The sequence below is a fragment of the Chiloscyllium plagiosum genome, unplaced genomic scaffold (genome assembly GCF_037043375.1).
Source record: "Chiloscyllium plagiosum isolate Xiang-an unplaced genomic scaffold, Cpla_swu_hap1 HiC_scaffold_1, whole genome shotgun sequence".
NCBI lineage: Eukaryota > Metazoa > Chordata > Chondrichthyes > Orectolobiformes > Hemiscylliidae > Chiloscyllium > Chiloscyllium plagiosum.
In genome coordinates, this window is record NW_028270139.1 from 2943184 (window position 1) to 2957202 (window position 14019).

Sequence of the window (14019 nt, forward strand, 5' to 3'; positions counted from 1 at the left end):
CAGTGTGGAAACAGGCCCTTCAGCCCAACATGTCCACACCGACCCACAGAAGATTAATGCACCTAACACAATGGGCAAGTTAGCATGGGCATTCACTTGACCTGTGCATCTTTGGACTGTGGGAGGAAACCGCAGCACCCAGAGGAAACCCACACAGACACGGGGAGAATGTGCAAACTCCACACAGACAGTTGCCCGAGGCTGGAATCGAACCTGGGACCTTGGTCCTGTGAGGCAGCAGTGCTAACCACTGAGCCACCGTACCACCTATTCTGATGCCTTCTTTTAATGCCACTGTTTCCTTTTGTCAGAAGGCTTTACTAACCTGTGTTACTACCTCCATGTGACATAACTTGGAAGAATTGTGAAACTTTAGACTTTAAGGCAGCAGATGGCCAGTGGCAGATTAAATTTAATGTTGGGATATGCAAAGTGATACATGTTGTTAGATCAATGAGGAATGACGCGAAGGATATAACTCTAATTCTAAAGGGGATTCAGGAATGACTTGCTGGTATACGTACTCCCGGATTTCTATATTCTTAATTCCACTTAGAATTGTATTTTCCACACAATAATCCTTTACTTTCTTACCAAAATGTAAATAACTCATATTTTGCTACTGAAATTTATTTGCTAATTCTACCTCCATTTTTGAAGTTTATTTATTTAATCTGCTGCCATTCATATTGATAACATCTTCCCTACCCAATTTGATTATGTCCATGAATGTATAAATTGCATAGATTCCAAAATTACATTCTTAGTGTAGTTGGTGAACAGCAATGGTCCCAGTGGAACCACTCTCTACCTTCTCCCATTCTGAACAGCAGTATTTGCCTTTAACTTCTAATTTGGTTTGCAGCCGGCCGGTTATCCATTCTGCCACCCATTCTCCCAACTCCACTAACTCTGACTTTACTCATAACTTTACCATGTTCAACTACTGTGGTTCGGAAATTCCATTAAAAAGGCAAATAGATTCAGGATTTATCGTTATAAGCTTACATGACAAGAATGAAGAAATAATGCTGTCAAATAATAGAGGTGATTATAGCAGAGAAACCTCTGAAGACACCAATATGAATTGAGAATGTACATGTTTCATGATAAACTACAAAATGAGCTTCAAATGTAAAAACATTCCAAGTTTGCCTCTGGTCCTTCAAAATCTCAATATTTCTGCAATGTGACCATTAGGACATTCTAATTTCCCTTTCTCCAAGTTAGGCTAGTTTTTTTTAAGATTAGATTAGATTCCCTACAATGTGGAAACAGGCCCTTCAACTCAACGAGTCCACACTCACCCAGACCCATTTCCATCTGACTAATTGACTAACACTACGGGCAATTTAGCATGGCCAACTCACCTAACCTGCACATCTTTGGACTGTGGAAGGAAACCAGAGCACCCGGAGGAAACCCACGCAGATACTTGGAGAATGTGCAAACTCCACACAGTCAGTCGCCCAAGGCTGGAATCAAACCTGGGCCCCTGAGCCACCATACTTGAACTCACTTGTTAGTAAATCAAAGTGGTCCAAACAAACCTACTTTGGACCCTTCACAGTCTATAACATCATGTCCTTGCATCAACCTGGAATCAGACTTATCAGTTTCAGAACAGTAAATTAATCCAGGATCTGTGGCAAGAAAATGTATTTAGTTTGAAGATGATCTTCTGGATAAATATCAAGGTGAAAAGTACCTTGAAGAAAGAGATAGATCTCCCACAACTCCACAGCAGCTGCAATCTCTCACTCCCACGTTCTTAACTACACATCATGTTTTAGTGACACAGTTTGGGCAATGATACTTAAAATTACAACTGTGACAAATGCAGGCTTTTCTCAACCACATAATCTCAGCTAGAAGTCATTGTACACACACTGGCAGCAGCAAGCATTCTAAAACTATAGATTGTTACTTGTTACCTGCGTAAATGTACACCACAGGATAAACCACTGATGTTTGCAAGGGACACAACGCGTCACTCAAACCATGCAGTTAAACAGGAAGAGGACATTATCATGGAAGTGTGATGTCATAAGTCTTTTTTGAAGTCAAACTAAAATAGTTCCCATTGGAATGACGAATATACTAACTTCAATGGACTCAAAAGGTCAGTAAAAGACATCATACCTGCATACTGGTGGATATATTTTGTCAAAAATACAAAATCTTCTTCTAAACAATATGCTTCCCTTGTAAAACTTTAACTGTCTTTCCAGCTCTGAACATGAATCTCTAAACAGAGGGATGTCTGGAATACCAGCCTTAGTTAAATTTTAATTCAATACTCTTCCCTTTTCAGATACAAATTAGCAACAGTAAGGCACAGATTTTTCATTTTAGTTCAGAGCTTTTATTCCCTCTTCTGGTCCTACACAAAACTGCAACAAGATGGTTCTGACCATCAGAACAGCTGGGATGATTTAGAAGAATAAATGATTAATTTCAAAAAGGGTATATAACAATTTTCTACTAATAGAATGTGTCACAGAATTCAAAAACAATTTCTTTGCATTTTTCCCCATGTAACTTGTACAGTGGCTACTTGTGTAAGTCTTGACACGCAGTGTGCCGTTTATTACCAGGGAAACAGAGCAGAGATCAGAACTACCCTCACCCAACATCCAAACTGAACCACACAGTACCACAAATGGTTGCTGAAATGTCTTCAAGAACAGAGATGTAAATCAGTTGTTATTAAGGTCCCGGCGACTTCAGAATTCAAAAATGTTCATCTTTCAAACAAGGTATTAAACTTGGGTTTCACATAGTCAAAGGCACGTCAAATACCCTAATGTCCTATTAAATAAGTAACAGCAATTTCTTCTTGTGTCCTGCCAAAATACATTGACCTCACCAACAGTTACACTGCTTTCTTATTTTATCTCACTTGTGTTTGCACATTGTAATTATGTAGACACACAGCAGCCAATGGCAACAGTTCAGAACGTTTTTCAATGGCTTCCCCACCCACATTGCATTGTACAAAGGATGTGATAATTCAGTATATATTTGTTTAAAAACATCGCTGTGCCTGCTCATAAAGCTCTTGGATACCCACTGATGTCAGTTCGGTTATGACTGTAATTTTAAAACAAATCCATTTGATTAGATAATGGTGGGCTGATTTGATAAGATATATAATTTGATAATAACCTCAGAGCCGGTCTCAGAACCTGGTGCATGCATTTCAGCTGCAGTTGCATGGGAAGCTACAGCCAGACCCGAAGCCCCACCAGCAGCAGACGTGGCACTTTCAGACATTCCTGAAAACAAAAAAAACGCATTGGCCAAATGCAGGATGTACTTTTAAACAACATCAACAAAGGAACATGTCCAAGAACCTACATTTAAAATTGACAACTATTAAATGCAAGTTGAAAGGAAAATGTCTTAACTAATGCTTACAGCAAGAGCTCGTCTAGACTACTTATGGCACCGCCCACAAAATGAATACTGATCAAGGATATTTTTAGGCTAATATCTAAAACCTTGGTGACTGAGTGTTTTTTAATTTATGATTCTTAAAGCTCAATTTAATGCTCAATTTTGACCACAAATATACTGCCTTCTTCCCCTTCCCAAAATCTACTGTTTACAGCCAACCATTGGCTGGAAGTGATGACTGAATCAGCAACAGCCAATCATCTCGGAGAAAGTGAGGACTGCAGATGCTGGAGATCAGAATCAGTGAGGCGCTGGAAAAGCACAGCCGGTCAGAAAGTATCCAAGGAGCAGGAGAGTCAAAGTTTTGAGCATTAGCTCTTCATCAGGAATAGATGAAGAGCTTATGCTCGAAACATCAACTCTCCTGCTCCTTGGATATTGCCTGGCCAGCTGTGCTTTTCCAGCGCCTCATTTTGACAATGGCCAATCATCTGTCTGTTCAGTGGAAACTACACATTATTTTTAAAATGAACAATTGTTTCACCATTTGCCATAAGAAAAGCAAGTGACAACATATTCACAGCTCAGTTACAAGGAATACATTAACACACAGGCAAAATACTGTGGATACTGGAAAGCTGAATTTAAAACAGGAAATGATTGAAATATACAACAGGTCAGACAATATCGCTGAGACAGAAGTTAGCATTTCAGGTCAATGAGCTTTCATCAATTCCAGACCTGAGAATCTCAGATATGACGTAGAAGTAGAAAGAGGCCAGTTACCTGAGTCTGTTCTGCCACTCAGTAAGATCATGGCTGATTTATTTATACTTTAGATTCCACATACCCATCTATTCCCAATGTGGCTTTTATTTTATATAAGCTATTCATTGCTGGATTTACATCAGAGAATTGACCATGTCCAGCAGGACAGTTTTTAACAATTACCCCTTCGCATTCAACATTACCATCACCGAATCCCCAATCAACAACTTTGGAGTGATACTGGTCAGAAACATAACTCCACAGACCATATTTAGGCTGGAAATTCTACAGTCAACCTCCCAAAGGTTGTTCACCATTGACAAGGTTGATGTCAGGGGTACGATAGAATACACCCTACTTGCCTGGATGAGTGCTGCCCTAAAAATACACAAGACATTTAAAACAATGTGACCCACTTAAACTGGGGTTCCAGATTTACCGACATACAACTTACAAAGGCAATCCCATACAGGGGTCGAGTTTTAAATATCTGACATATCAACTGTCCATATTCAATACTGATGAATGGCTGCTTTATATTGCCCTGCATTGTGCTCCAACGTCTTTACAAATTGACTTGCGAACAGATTCAGGAATGAAACCCGATCAAAACCCAGGGACTGCCTGAAAGCGAGCAAGTGTTTCCTTTACTATTATTACACGGAGACACCAGTGTGCAACATCCACAAGGTGTTCCGCAGGTACACTCCAAAGCTCCATTGATAACAACTTTCAAACCAGCAAGCTTGCAAACTGGGCAAGGGTGGCCCATGGATAGGAACACCTCATGGCCTACATGTTCCTCACAAAGTCACACATAGTTCCAAAACAGGATTAAGTCAACATTTCTTCACTGTCACCAGGTTAGAGTCTTGGAACTCCCTTTGTGATGGCAGTATAGGTAAACCAGGTGGACTGCAACAGTCCAAGGTGGCAGCTCAGTATCCCATCTTCACAGCGGCACCAGCCAGCCTGCGACACACACACACACAACAGAAATACTGCCATTTTTCAGAAACCCATATCCGTTTTAGGAAAACACGCATCTGGAATCATGAGTGCATTTTATACACAGTGCAAAATCAAAATAGGTTGCCGTCTTAGCGTTGTATAAAAGTACTTTCTGAAAGAAATAATCAAGCAGTTACTGGTAAATTAAGAGGCTTTTAATGTATAGGAGTTTCGAAATGTTGTTGGTTGCTCTGAAATGGTGCTTGAAGTGCCTCCAGTGCTCTCAACATCACTATCAACTTTAACACAATCAGTACTGCTTTTGTCATCCACCTCAGCAGCAGAATCTTCCCAAAACAAAAAGGCCCTCACATGTGACCCATTTTACTGTTTGAAAATTACCGTGCCTCCAGGCACCAAGACAAGCAATAACGCATGGAAACCTTGAGCACACAACTACAGTTTAATACATAAAAAATCAAATAAATGTGAACATTCAAATTTAACTCCTTTGTTTCACTCAGGCTCTCCATACTCCCTGCTGACAGAAGACTCAGTGAAACTCCTCCCCTCCACACAATAGCAAGGCTTCACAAACACATTTCCAAGAATGAGGGATTTCAGTTGCTTGGATAGACTGAAGAAACTGGAGTTCCTTTTCTCTGAGCATAGATTGAGAGGAGGCTTGATGTGTGTTCAAAATCATGAGGAGCCTCGATGCAAAAAATCAAGAGAAACTGTCCATCGCTAGAGGTTAGTGGACAAAATTAAAACACATTAACTGGGGCTAATACATTAAAGCAGATGGAGAGTTGGTTGAGAGACAGGCAACAGTAGGGAATAGAAATGGAGTCCTTTTTCAAGTGGCAGGCAGAGTGTGTTGTGGAGAACTGCAAGGATCAGTGCTCAAAGCCCCACTATTCATGATCTATATAAATGATCCAGATGGGAGGACCACATGCAACATCTTTAAGTTTGGTGATGACACAAAATTAGGTGGGGGTGAAAGTCGTGAGGAGCATGCAAAGAGGTTTCAAGGTGATTTAGACAAATGAGTGGGCAGAGACATGGCAGATTCTGTATAATGTGGCTAAATGTGAAGTTGTACACATCAGTGTGAAAAGCAGAAGAGTATTACTTAAATATTGTTATTTTGGGAAGTGTGCGAAGGGATCTGGGGTGTTCTTGTTCACTGGTCAATTAGACAGACAGATGCAACAAATAATTAGGAAAACGACTGATATATTGGCACTCATTGCAAGAGGATTGAGTTTAAAAGTAGGAATATCTCACTGAAGTCATACAGGGTCTTGATGAACTCATACCTGGAGTATTGCATGTAGTTTTGGTCTCTCTATCCAAGAAACAACATACTTTGCGTAGAAAAGTACAGCGGAGGTTCACAAAGATGATTCTGGAGATAGCAAGCCTGTCCAATGAGGATAGTTTGGTTCAATTGGCTCTATATTCTTTGGAGTTTCAAAGAATATGGGGGGGATCTGAATGAAACTTATAAAATCTGAACAGGCTTGGACAGATTGGACGCAGGGAGGATCTTTCCCTGCATGGGGAGTCGAGAACCAGGGGTCATAGACTCAGGAAATGGGGTAAATCATTTCGAACTGAGAGGAAGAAAATTTTCATCACTCAAAGGAGAGTGAACCTGTGGAATTCTCGAGGACAGAAGGCTATGAAGGCCAAACCACTGAATATATTTAAGAAAGATATATAAATTTCTAGATTTTAAAGGAATCAGGGGTATTGGGAAAAAGGAGAAATAAGCATTAGGAAATAGGAACAGCCATGATTCTGTGAATGGCGTAGCAGACTCAAAGGTCCAAACGGTCTACTCCTCGTTTCTAGGTTTCTATTAATCTACAATATTTCGTTGACAAACACCACCCTCAACCAGCAATTACAAAATGACTTTTAACCACTTCTCTCAGGAAAAACAAAGAGCCAACATATTTTTCATAGACTTTCCACATTAGAAATGTTGGCATAAAGAGTGTTCTGCAAAATTCAACGTAACAAAGTCAGGATTTTGAAAAGCAATTTGGGTCACACGCTTGACTTTTATTGAGATACAGAATACTTAAAATATAATGGAACACAGATACTTGGATAACCTTTTCCATACACTAATATAATTCTGAATATATTTATACACAAAACAACATGCTGTTGTCTCTGATTAGCGATCAAAATGTTACTTTCACTCACAAAGGATTCTGGGTAATCCAAAATGGAGGATGGAAAAAATGTCTGGCTGTAACAGCTGCTCCTTTTTTTTTGAGGTATTTTAGGTGCTGGAGGTGATTTCTTCAAATTCCAGGAACAGGAGTTACTGTTTTATATGCTGTTGCATTGTTTTGGAACTTTGGGAAAAAAAGTCAAAACAACAGCAGTTTTAAAAGGAAGAAGAATAGACAAAGGAAGCACGTGGTGAGGACGGTGCAGGAGAGAGAAAGAGAGAAACTGACACTGCCTTTGCTGTTTGAATCCGTGTGTCGCTGGACATCGGAGTGCATCTGGGAAAATTAACAAACAGTGAAATTCACAACTAATCTTGGAGGAACTGTTGAGCTAAGCTCACAGCACAGAAAGAGATAAGTTATTTGTAGGTTTTAAGTGTGGCCTACAGAAAGTCTGCAGTAGTAAGTACAGTGGGCTCTTTCTTGATTATATGTTTTTGGAGATATGTCTCTTGATTAAACTTAAAATATAAGCCATAACTATTAATGTAACCTGGGGCAGTGTTTGTACAGGAATAAGACTGTTATTTTCTGGGTCTGTAGATTGTGAAGGAGCAAAAATGGCCTTTGCAGCGATATGTACTTCTTGTCAGATGTGAGAGTTTAAAGAGAGGTTAAGGGTTACTGCGGATTATATCTGCCATAGATGCTGCTGGTTGCGAATCTTATCAGATCGAATTGATCAGTTGGAGAGACAGTTAGAAGCGATGAGGAATTTGCAACAGCAACAGTATGTGATGGATGGCAGTTATAGGAAGGGGGGAAAGTCTCAGATACAGTCACATAGATGGGTTAGCTCCAGGAAGTGTAAGAGGGGTAGGCACCCAGGGAAACAGTGAGGAAAGAGATCAAGCTGAGACTGGTACAGTTTAGAACAGAAGCGAGTCAGTCAGGGCAGGCAGAGACAAGAGCTGAAAATGTGTTGCTGGAAAAGCGCAGGTCAGACAACATCCAGGGAACAGGAGAATCGACGTTTCGGGCATAAGCCCTTCTTCAGGAATGAGGAAAGTTTGTCCAGCAGGCTAAGATAAAAGGTAGGGAGGGGGGACTTGGGGGAGGGGCGTCGGAAATGTGATAGGTGGAAAGAGGTCAAGGTGAGGGTGATAGGTCAGACTGGGGTGGGGGCGGAGAGGTCGGGAAGATGATTGCAGGTTAGGAAGGCGGTGCTGAATTCGATGGATTTGACTGAGACAAGGTTGGGGGAGGGGAAATGAGGAAACTGGTGAAATCTGAGTTCATCCCTTGTGGTTGGAGGGTTCCCAGGCGGAAGATGAGGCGCTCTTCCTCCAACCGTCATGTTGTCGTGGTCTGGCGATGGAGGAGTCCAAAGACCTGCATATCCTTGGTGGAGTGGGAGGGGGAGTTGAAATGTTGAGCCACAGGGTGGTTGGGTTGGTCGGTCCGGGTGTCCCAGAGGTGTTCTCTGAAACGCTCCGCAAGTAGCCGGCCTGTCTCCCCAATATAGAGGAGGCCACATCGGGTGCAGGGACAAGGTAGGACTAATAAATTAAACTGCATTTATTTCAATGCAAGGGGCCTAACAGGGAAGGCAGATGAACTCAGGGCATGGTTAGGAACATGGGACTGGGATATCATAGCAATTACGGACACATGGCTCAGGGATGGGCAGGACTGGCAGCTTAATGTTCCAGGGTAACAAATGCTACACGAATGATAGAAAGGGAGGCAAGAGAGGAGGGGGAGTAACGATTTTGATAAGGGATAGCATTACAGCTGTGCTGAGAGAGGATATTCCCGGAAATACATCCAGGGAAGTTACTTGAGTGGAACTGAGAAATAAGAAAGGGATGATAACCTTATTGGGATTGTATTTTTGACCCCCCAATAGTCAGAGGGAAATTGAGAAATAAATTTGTAAGGAGATCTCAACTATCTGTAAGAATAATAGGGTGGTTTTGGTAGGGGATTTTAATTATGTAAACATAACACTATGGCAGTCCCAGTCTAAGGGTTTAGATGGAGAGGAATTTGTTAAGTGTGTACAAGACAATTTTCAGATTCAGTATGTGGATGTACCTACTAGAGAAGGTGCAAAATTTGACCTACTCTTGGGAAATAAGGCAGCGCAGGTGACTGAGGTGTCAGTGGGGGAGCACTTTGGGGCCAGTGACCATAATTCTATTCGTTTTAAAATAGTGATGGAAAAGGATAGACCAGACCTAAAAGTTGAAGTTCTAAATTGGAGAAAGACCAATTTTGACAGTATTAGGCAAGAACTTTCAAAAGCTGATTGGAGGCAGATGTTCGCAGGTAAAGGGGCGGCTGGAAAATGGGAAGCCTTCAGAAATGAGATAACAAGAATCCAGAGAAAGTATATTCCTGTCAGAGTGAAAGGGAAGGCTGGTAGGTATAGGGAATGCTGGATGACTAAAGAAATTGAGGGTTTGGTTAAGAAAAAGAAGGAAGCATATGTAGGGTAAAGACAGGATAGATTGAGTGAATCCTTAGAAGAGTATAAAGGAAATAGCAGGAAACTTAAGAGGGAAATCAGGAGGGCAAAAAGGTGACATGAGATAACTTTGGCAAAGAGAGTTAAGGAGAATCCAAAGGGTTTTTCAAATACATTAAGAACAAAAGAGTAACTAGGGAGAGAATAGGGCCCCTCAAAGATCAGCAAGGCGGCCTTTGTGTGGAACCACAGAAAATGGGACAGATACTAAATGAATATTTTGCATCAGTATTTACTGTGGAAAAGGATATGGAAAATATAGACTGTAGGGAAATAGATGGTGACATCTTCCAAAATGTCCATGTTACAGAAAAAGAAGTGCTGGATATCTTGAAACACGTAAAGGTGGATAAATCCCCAGGACCTGATCAGGTGTACCCGAGAACTCTGTGGGATGCTAGAGAAATGATTGCTGGGTCTCTTGCTGAGATATTTGTATCATTGATAGTCACAGGTGAGGTGCTGGAAGACTGGAGGTTGGCAAACATGGTGCTACTGTTTAAGAAGGGCGGTAAAGACAAGCCAGGGAACTATAGACCAGTGAGCCTGACATCAGTGGTGGGCAGGTTGTTGGAGGGAATCCTGAGGGACAGGATGTACATGTATTTGGAAAGGCAAGGACTGATTAGGGATAGGTAAAAACAATGACTGCAGATGCTGGAAACCAGATTCTGGATTAGTGGTGCTGGAAGAGCACAGCAGTTCAGGCAGCATCCGAGGAGCAGTAAAACTGACGTTTCGGGCAAAAGCCCTTCATCAGGAATAAAGCTTTTGTGGCCCTCAGCTGAGGCAGGGCTGACTGTAGAGGAGTTAGGTGCCAGCGCATTGCTGCAAGCGTGGAGCGGAGGATCTTGAAGGAGAACTGTTGCTGGTGTTTTTGAATCTGTAGTCTGTACTGTTTGTCCTGTTCGGGTCCGAACTCTGCTGGTTTAAAGGTGGTCCGGAGTCCATGTGGGATGAGTTCGTTACGGAGGCAGGCACTGAGGAAGCAGATGTGGCTGTAGTAGCGAGTTTGTTTCAGGACATGGTTGAAGAGCTTCAGGGCTGAGGAAATGACCTGGGAGTTGCAGTGAGAGAGAGACTCCCTGAGATTCTTGTAGAGAGAGGAGGAAAACTTCTTCAAGGCAGGCATCCTTGCAAGAGGATACGCAGTAGGGTTAAAATCAACAAGGTAAAAACAATGACTGCAGATGCTGGAAACCAGATTCTGGATTAGTGGTGCTGGAAGAGCACAGCAGTTCAGGCAGCATCCAAGGAGCAGTAAAATCGATGTTTCGGGGTAATAGCCCTTCATCAGGAATAAATAGTCAACATGGCTTTGTGCGTAGGAAATCACGTCTCACAAACTTGATTGAGTTTTTTGAAGAAGTAACAAAGAGGATTGATGAGGGCAGAGTGGTAGATGTGATCTATATGGACTTCAGTAAGGCGTTTGACAGGGTTCCCCATGGGAGACTGATTAGCAAGGTTAGATCTCATGGAATACAGGGAGAACTAGCCATTTGGATACAGAACTGGCTCAAAGGTAGAAGACAGAGGGTGATGGTGGAGGGTTGTTTTTCAGACTGGAGGCCTGTGACCAGTGGAGTGCCACAAGGATCGGTGCTGGGTCCTCTACCTTTTGTTATTTACATAAATGATTTGGATGTGAGCATAAGAGGTATATTTAGTAAGTTTGCAGATGACACCAAAATTGGAGGTGTAATGGACAGTGAAGAGGGTTACCTCAGATTACAACAGGATCTGGACCAGATGGGCCAATGGACTGAGAAGTGGCAGGTTACCTCGGATTACAACAGGATCGTAATCAAATGGACCGAGAATTGGCAGATAGAGTTTAATTCAGATAAATGCGAGGTGCTGCATTTTGGGAAAGCAAATCTTAGCAGGACTTATACACTTAATGGTAAGGTCCTAGGGAGTGTTACTGAACAAAGAGACCTTGGAGTGAAGGTCATAGCTCCTTGAAAGTGGAGTCGCAGGTAGATAGGATAGTGAAGGCGGCGTTTGGTATGCTTTCTTTTATTGGTCAGAGTATTGAGTACAGGAGTTGGGAGGTCATGTTGCGGCTGTACAGGACATTTGTTAGGCCACTGTTGGAATATTGTGTGCAATTCTGGTCTTCTTCCTATCAGAAAGATGTTGTGCAACCTGAAAGAGTTCAGAAAAGATTTACAAGTATGTTGCCAGGGTTGGAGGATTTGAGATACAGGGAGAGGCTGAAAAAGGTGGGGCTGTTTTCCCTGGAGCATCGGAGGCTGAGGGGTGTCCTTATAGAGGTTTACAAAATTATGAGGGGCATGGATAGGATAAATAGACAAAGTCTTTTCCCTGGGGTCAGGAAGTCCAGAACTAGAGGGCATAGGTTTAGGGTGAGAGGGGAAAGATATAAAAGAGACCTAAGGGGCAACATTTTCACACAGAGGGTGGTACGTGTATGGAATGAGCTGCCAGAGGAAGTGGTGGAGGCTGGTACAATTGCAACATTTAAGAGGCATTTGGATGGGTATATGAATAGGAAAGGTTTGGAGGGATATGGGCAGGGTGCTGGCAGGTGGGACTAGGTGGGCTGGGGGATTTCTGGTTGGCATGGACGGGTTGGAACGAAGGGTCTGTTTCCATGCTGTACATCTCCATGACTTGTTAATTGTTATTTGTTTCTTTTATATCTCTCTACTTCAGCTCCTGTTATTGAAGATATTCCTTTTTGCTCAGCAGATAACTATATTTTGCAGTTTCTTGAACTGCACTCACACTCGCCCAGTTCTAAATCTGCACCAGTTGTTTCACTTACATCAGGTGTAGGGAGAAACCACACAGCAATATTTAAGTTGTGCAGAAAATGAAAAAACTAAAGAAAATAATCAATACAAAGTTATTTAATTGTTTTGATGTACCAAGTGAATAATAATCAACAGCTAAAAGAATTTGTGGAGTTAATTCAAATGAAGTAAATATTTCAGAGGTAATGTTTACAAACAGCCACAAGATGGTGCAGTTTACCACTTTTAGTTCAGAGATCCTGAAAACACAAACAGCTGAATCACACAACACCAGGTTACAGCTTACAACACCAGGTTATTTGGAAGTACAAGCTTTTGTCAAGTAGCTAGTGAGGCTGGATCATAGGACACAGAATTTGTAGTAAAAAATTAAAGTGTCATACAACTGATGCAAAGTATTGAACAAACCTTGACTGCTGTTAAGTCTTTAATCACTTCGAATGGGGATGCAGATTTCAATGATTAATATGTAAATTCCAGAACTTCTTTCAAGTCACAGTCCCAAGATAATTTAAGGTTTTATACAGAAAAGTTGACATCTCACCTCAGACAATGTATTAAAGGTGTGTGGTTAGGGTCTGTCTGCATCCCAACCTTGGTCAGACTGGTTCTATTCCCAAAGTAGGAATTTATAAAATGTCACATGGACTGACTGCCTACAGATTGTGTGCTTTTTGAACAATATAAAATGCACCCACAAATACAAATCTGCAAATGTAAATTTCCCCCAGTGAGTTTTGAGAAGATTTGTAGCTCAGGTTGAGATTTTGGATGTAGGTTTGCTCGCTGAGCTGGAAGGTTCATTTCCAGACGGTTCGTACTAGGCAACATCTTCAGTGGGCCTCACGCAAAGCAATGTTGAAAATTCCTGCTTTCTATTTATATGTTTGGGCTTCTTTGGGTTGGAGATGTTATTATTTCCTGTGGTGAAAACCAGAACTCTATCAACAAACACATCGAGTTAGACCCCATCTACCACCCCCTGAGAAAAGGAACAGGAAATGACTTCACCACAGGAAATAACATCACCAACCTAAAGAAACTCAAACATATAAATAGAAAGCAGGAATTTTCAGCATTGCTTTGCCTGAGGCCCACTGAAGATGTTACCTAGTAGGGTAACAAAACGTTGGGAAAGTAAATACTCCCATCGACTTATATGTGTGTGAGAGGGAGAGAGAGAGAGCGCATGTGATTGGGGGAGTGAGTGAGAGGGTGTGCGTACGTGCGAGAGTGTGTGCGTGAGTGTGTCAGAGTATATGCCTCTGAAGTTGTGTGCCTGAGTGAGGGTGCACGTGTTTCTGAGAGAGATCGTGTGTATGAGAGAGGATCTGAGAGAGTGTGATCATTTGTGAGTGTGATCATTTGTGAGTGTGATCATTTGTGAGTGTGA

At 41.8% G+C, this 14019-nt stretch overlaps 1 protein-coding gene across 6 annotated transcripts in view; it reads right to left on the bottom strand.

The window, feature by feature from the left end:
- Positions 1 to 14019, bottom strand: part of arfip1 (ARF interacting protein 1) — a 214772-nt gene that overhangs the window by 140333 nt on the left and 60420 nt on the right. For 4 of the 6 annotated variants that reach the window (XM_043699966.2, XM_087999961.1, XM_043699985.2 and 1 more), the window contains one exon: positions 3169 to 3278. The exons of the other annotated variants lie outside the window; for them this stretch is intronic. In XM_043699966.2, the coding sequence (XP_043555901.1) occupies positions 3169 to 3276 (108 nt within the window). In that variant the 5' untranslated portion in view covers positions 3277 to 3278. Of the gene's footprint in view, positions 1 to 3168; positions 3279 to 14019 lie in introns of those variants that run through there. 6 annotated transcript variants of the gene reach the window in all.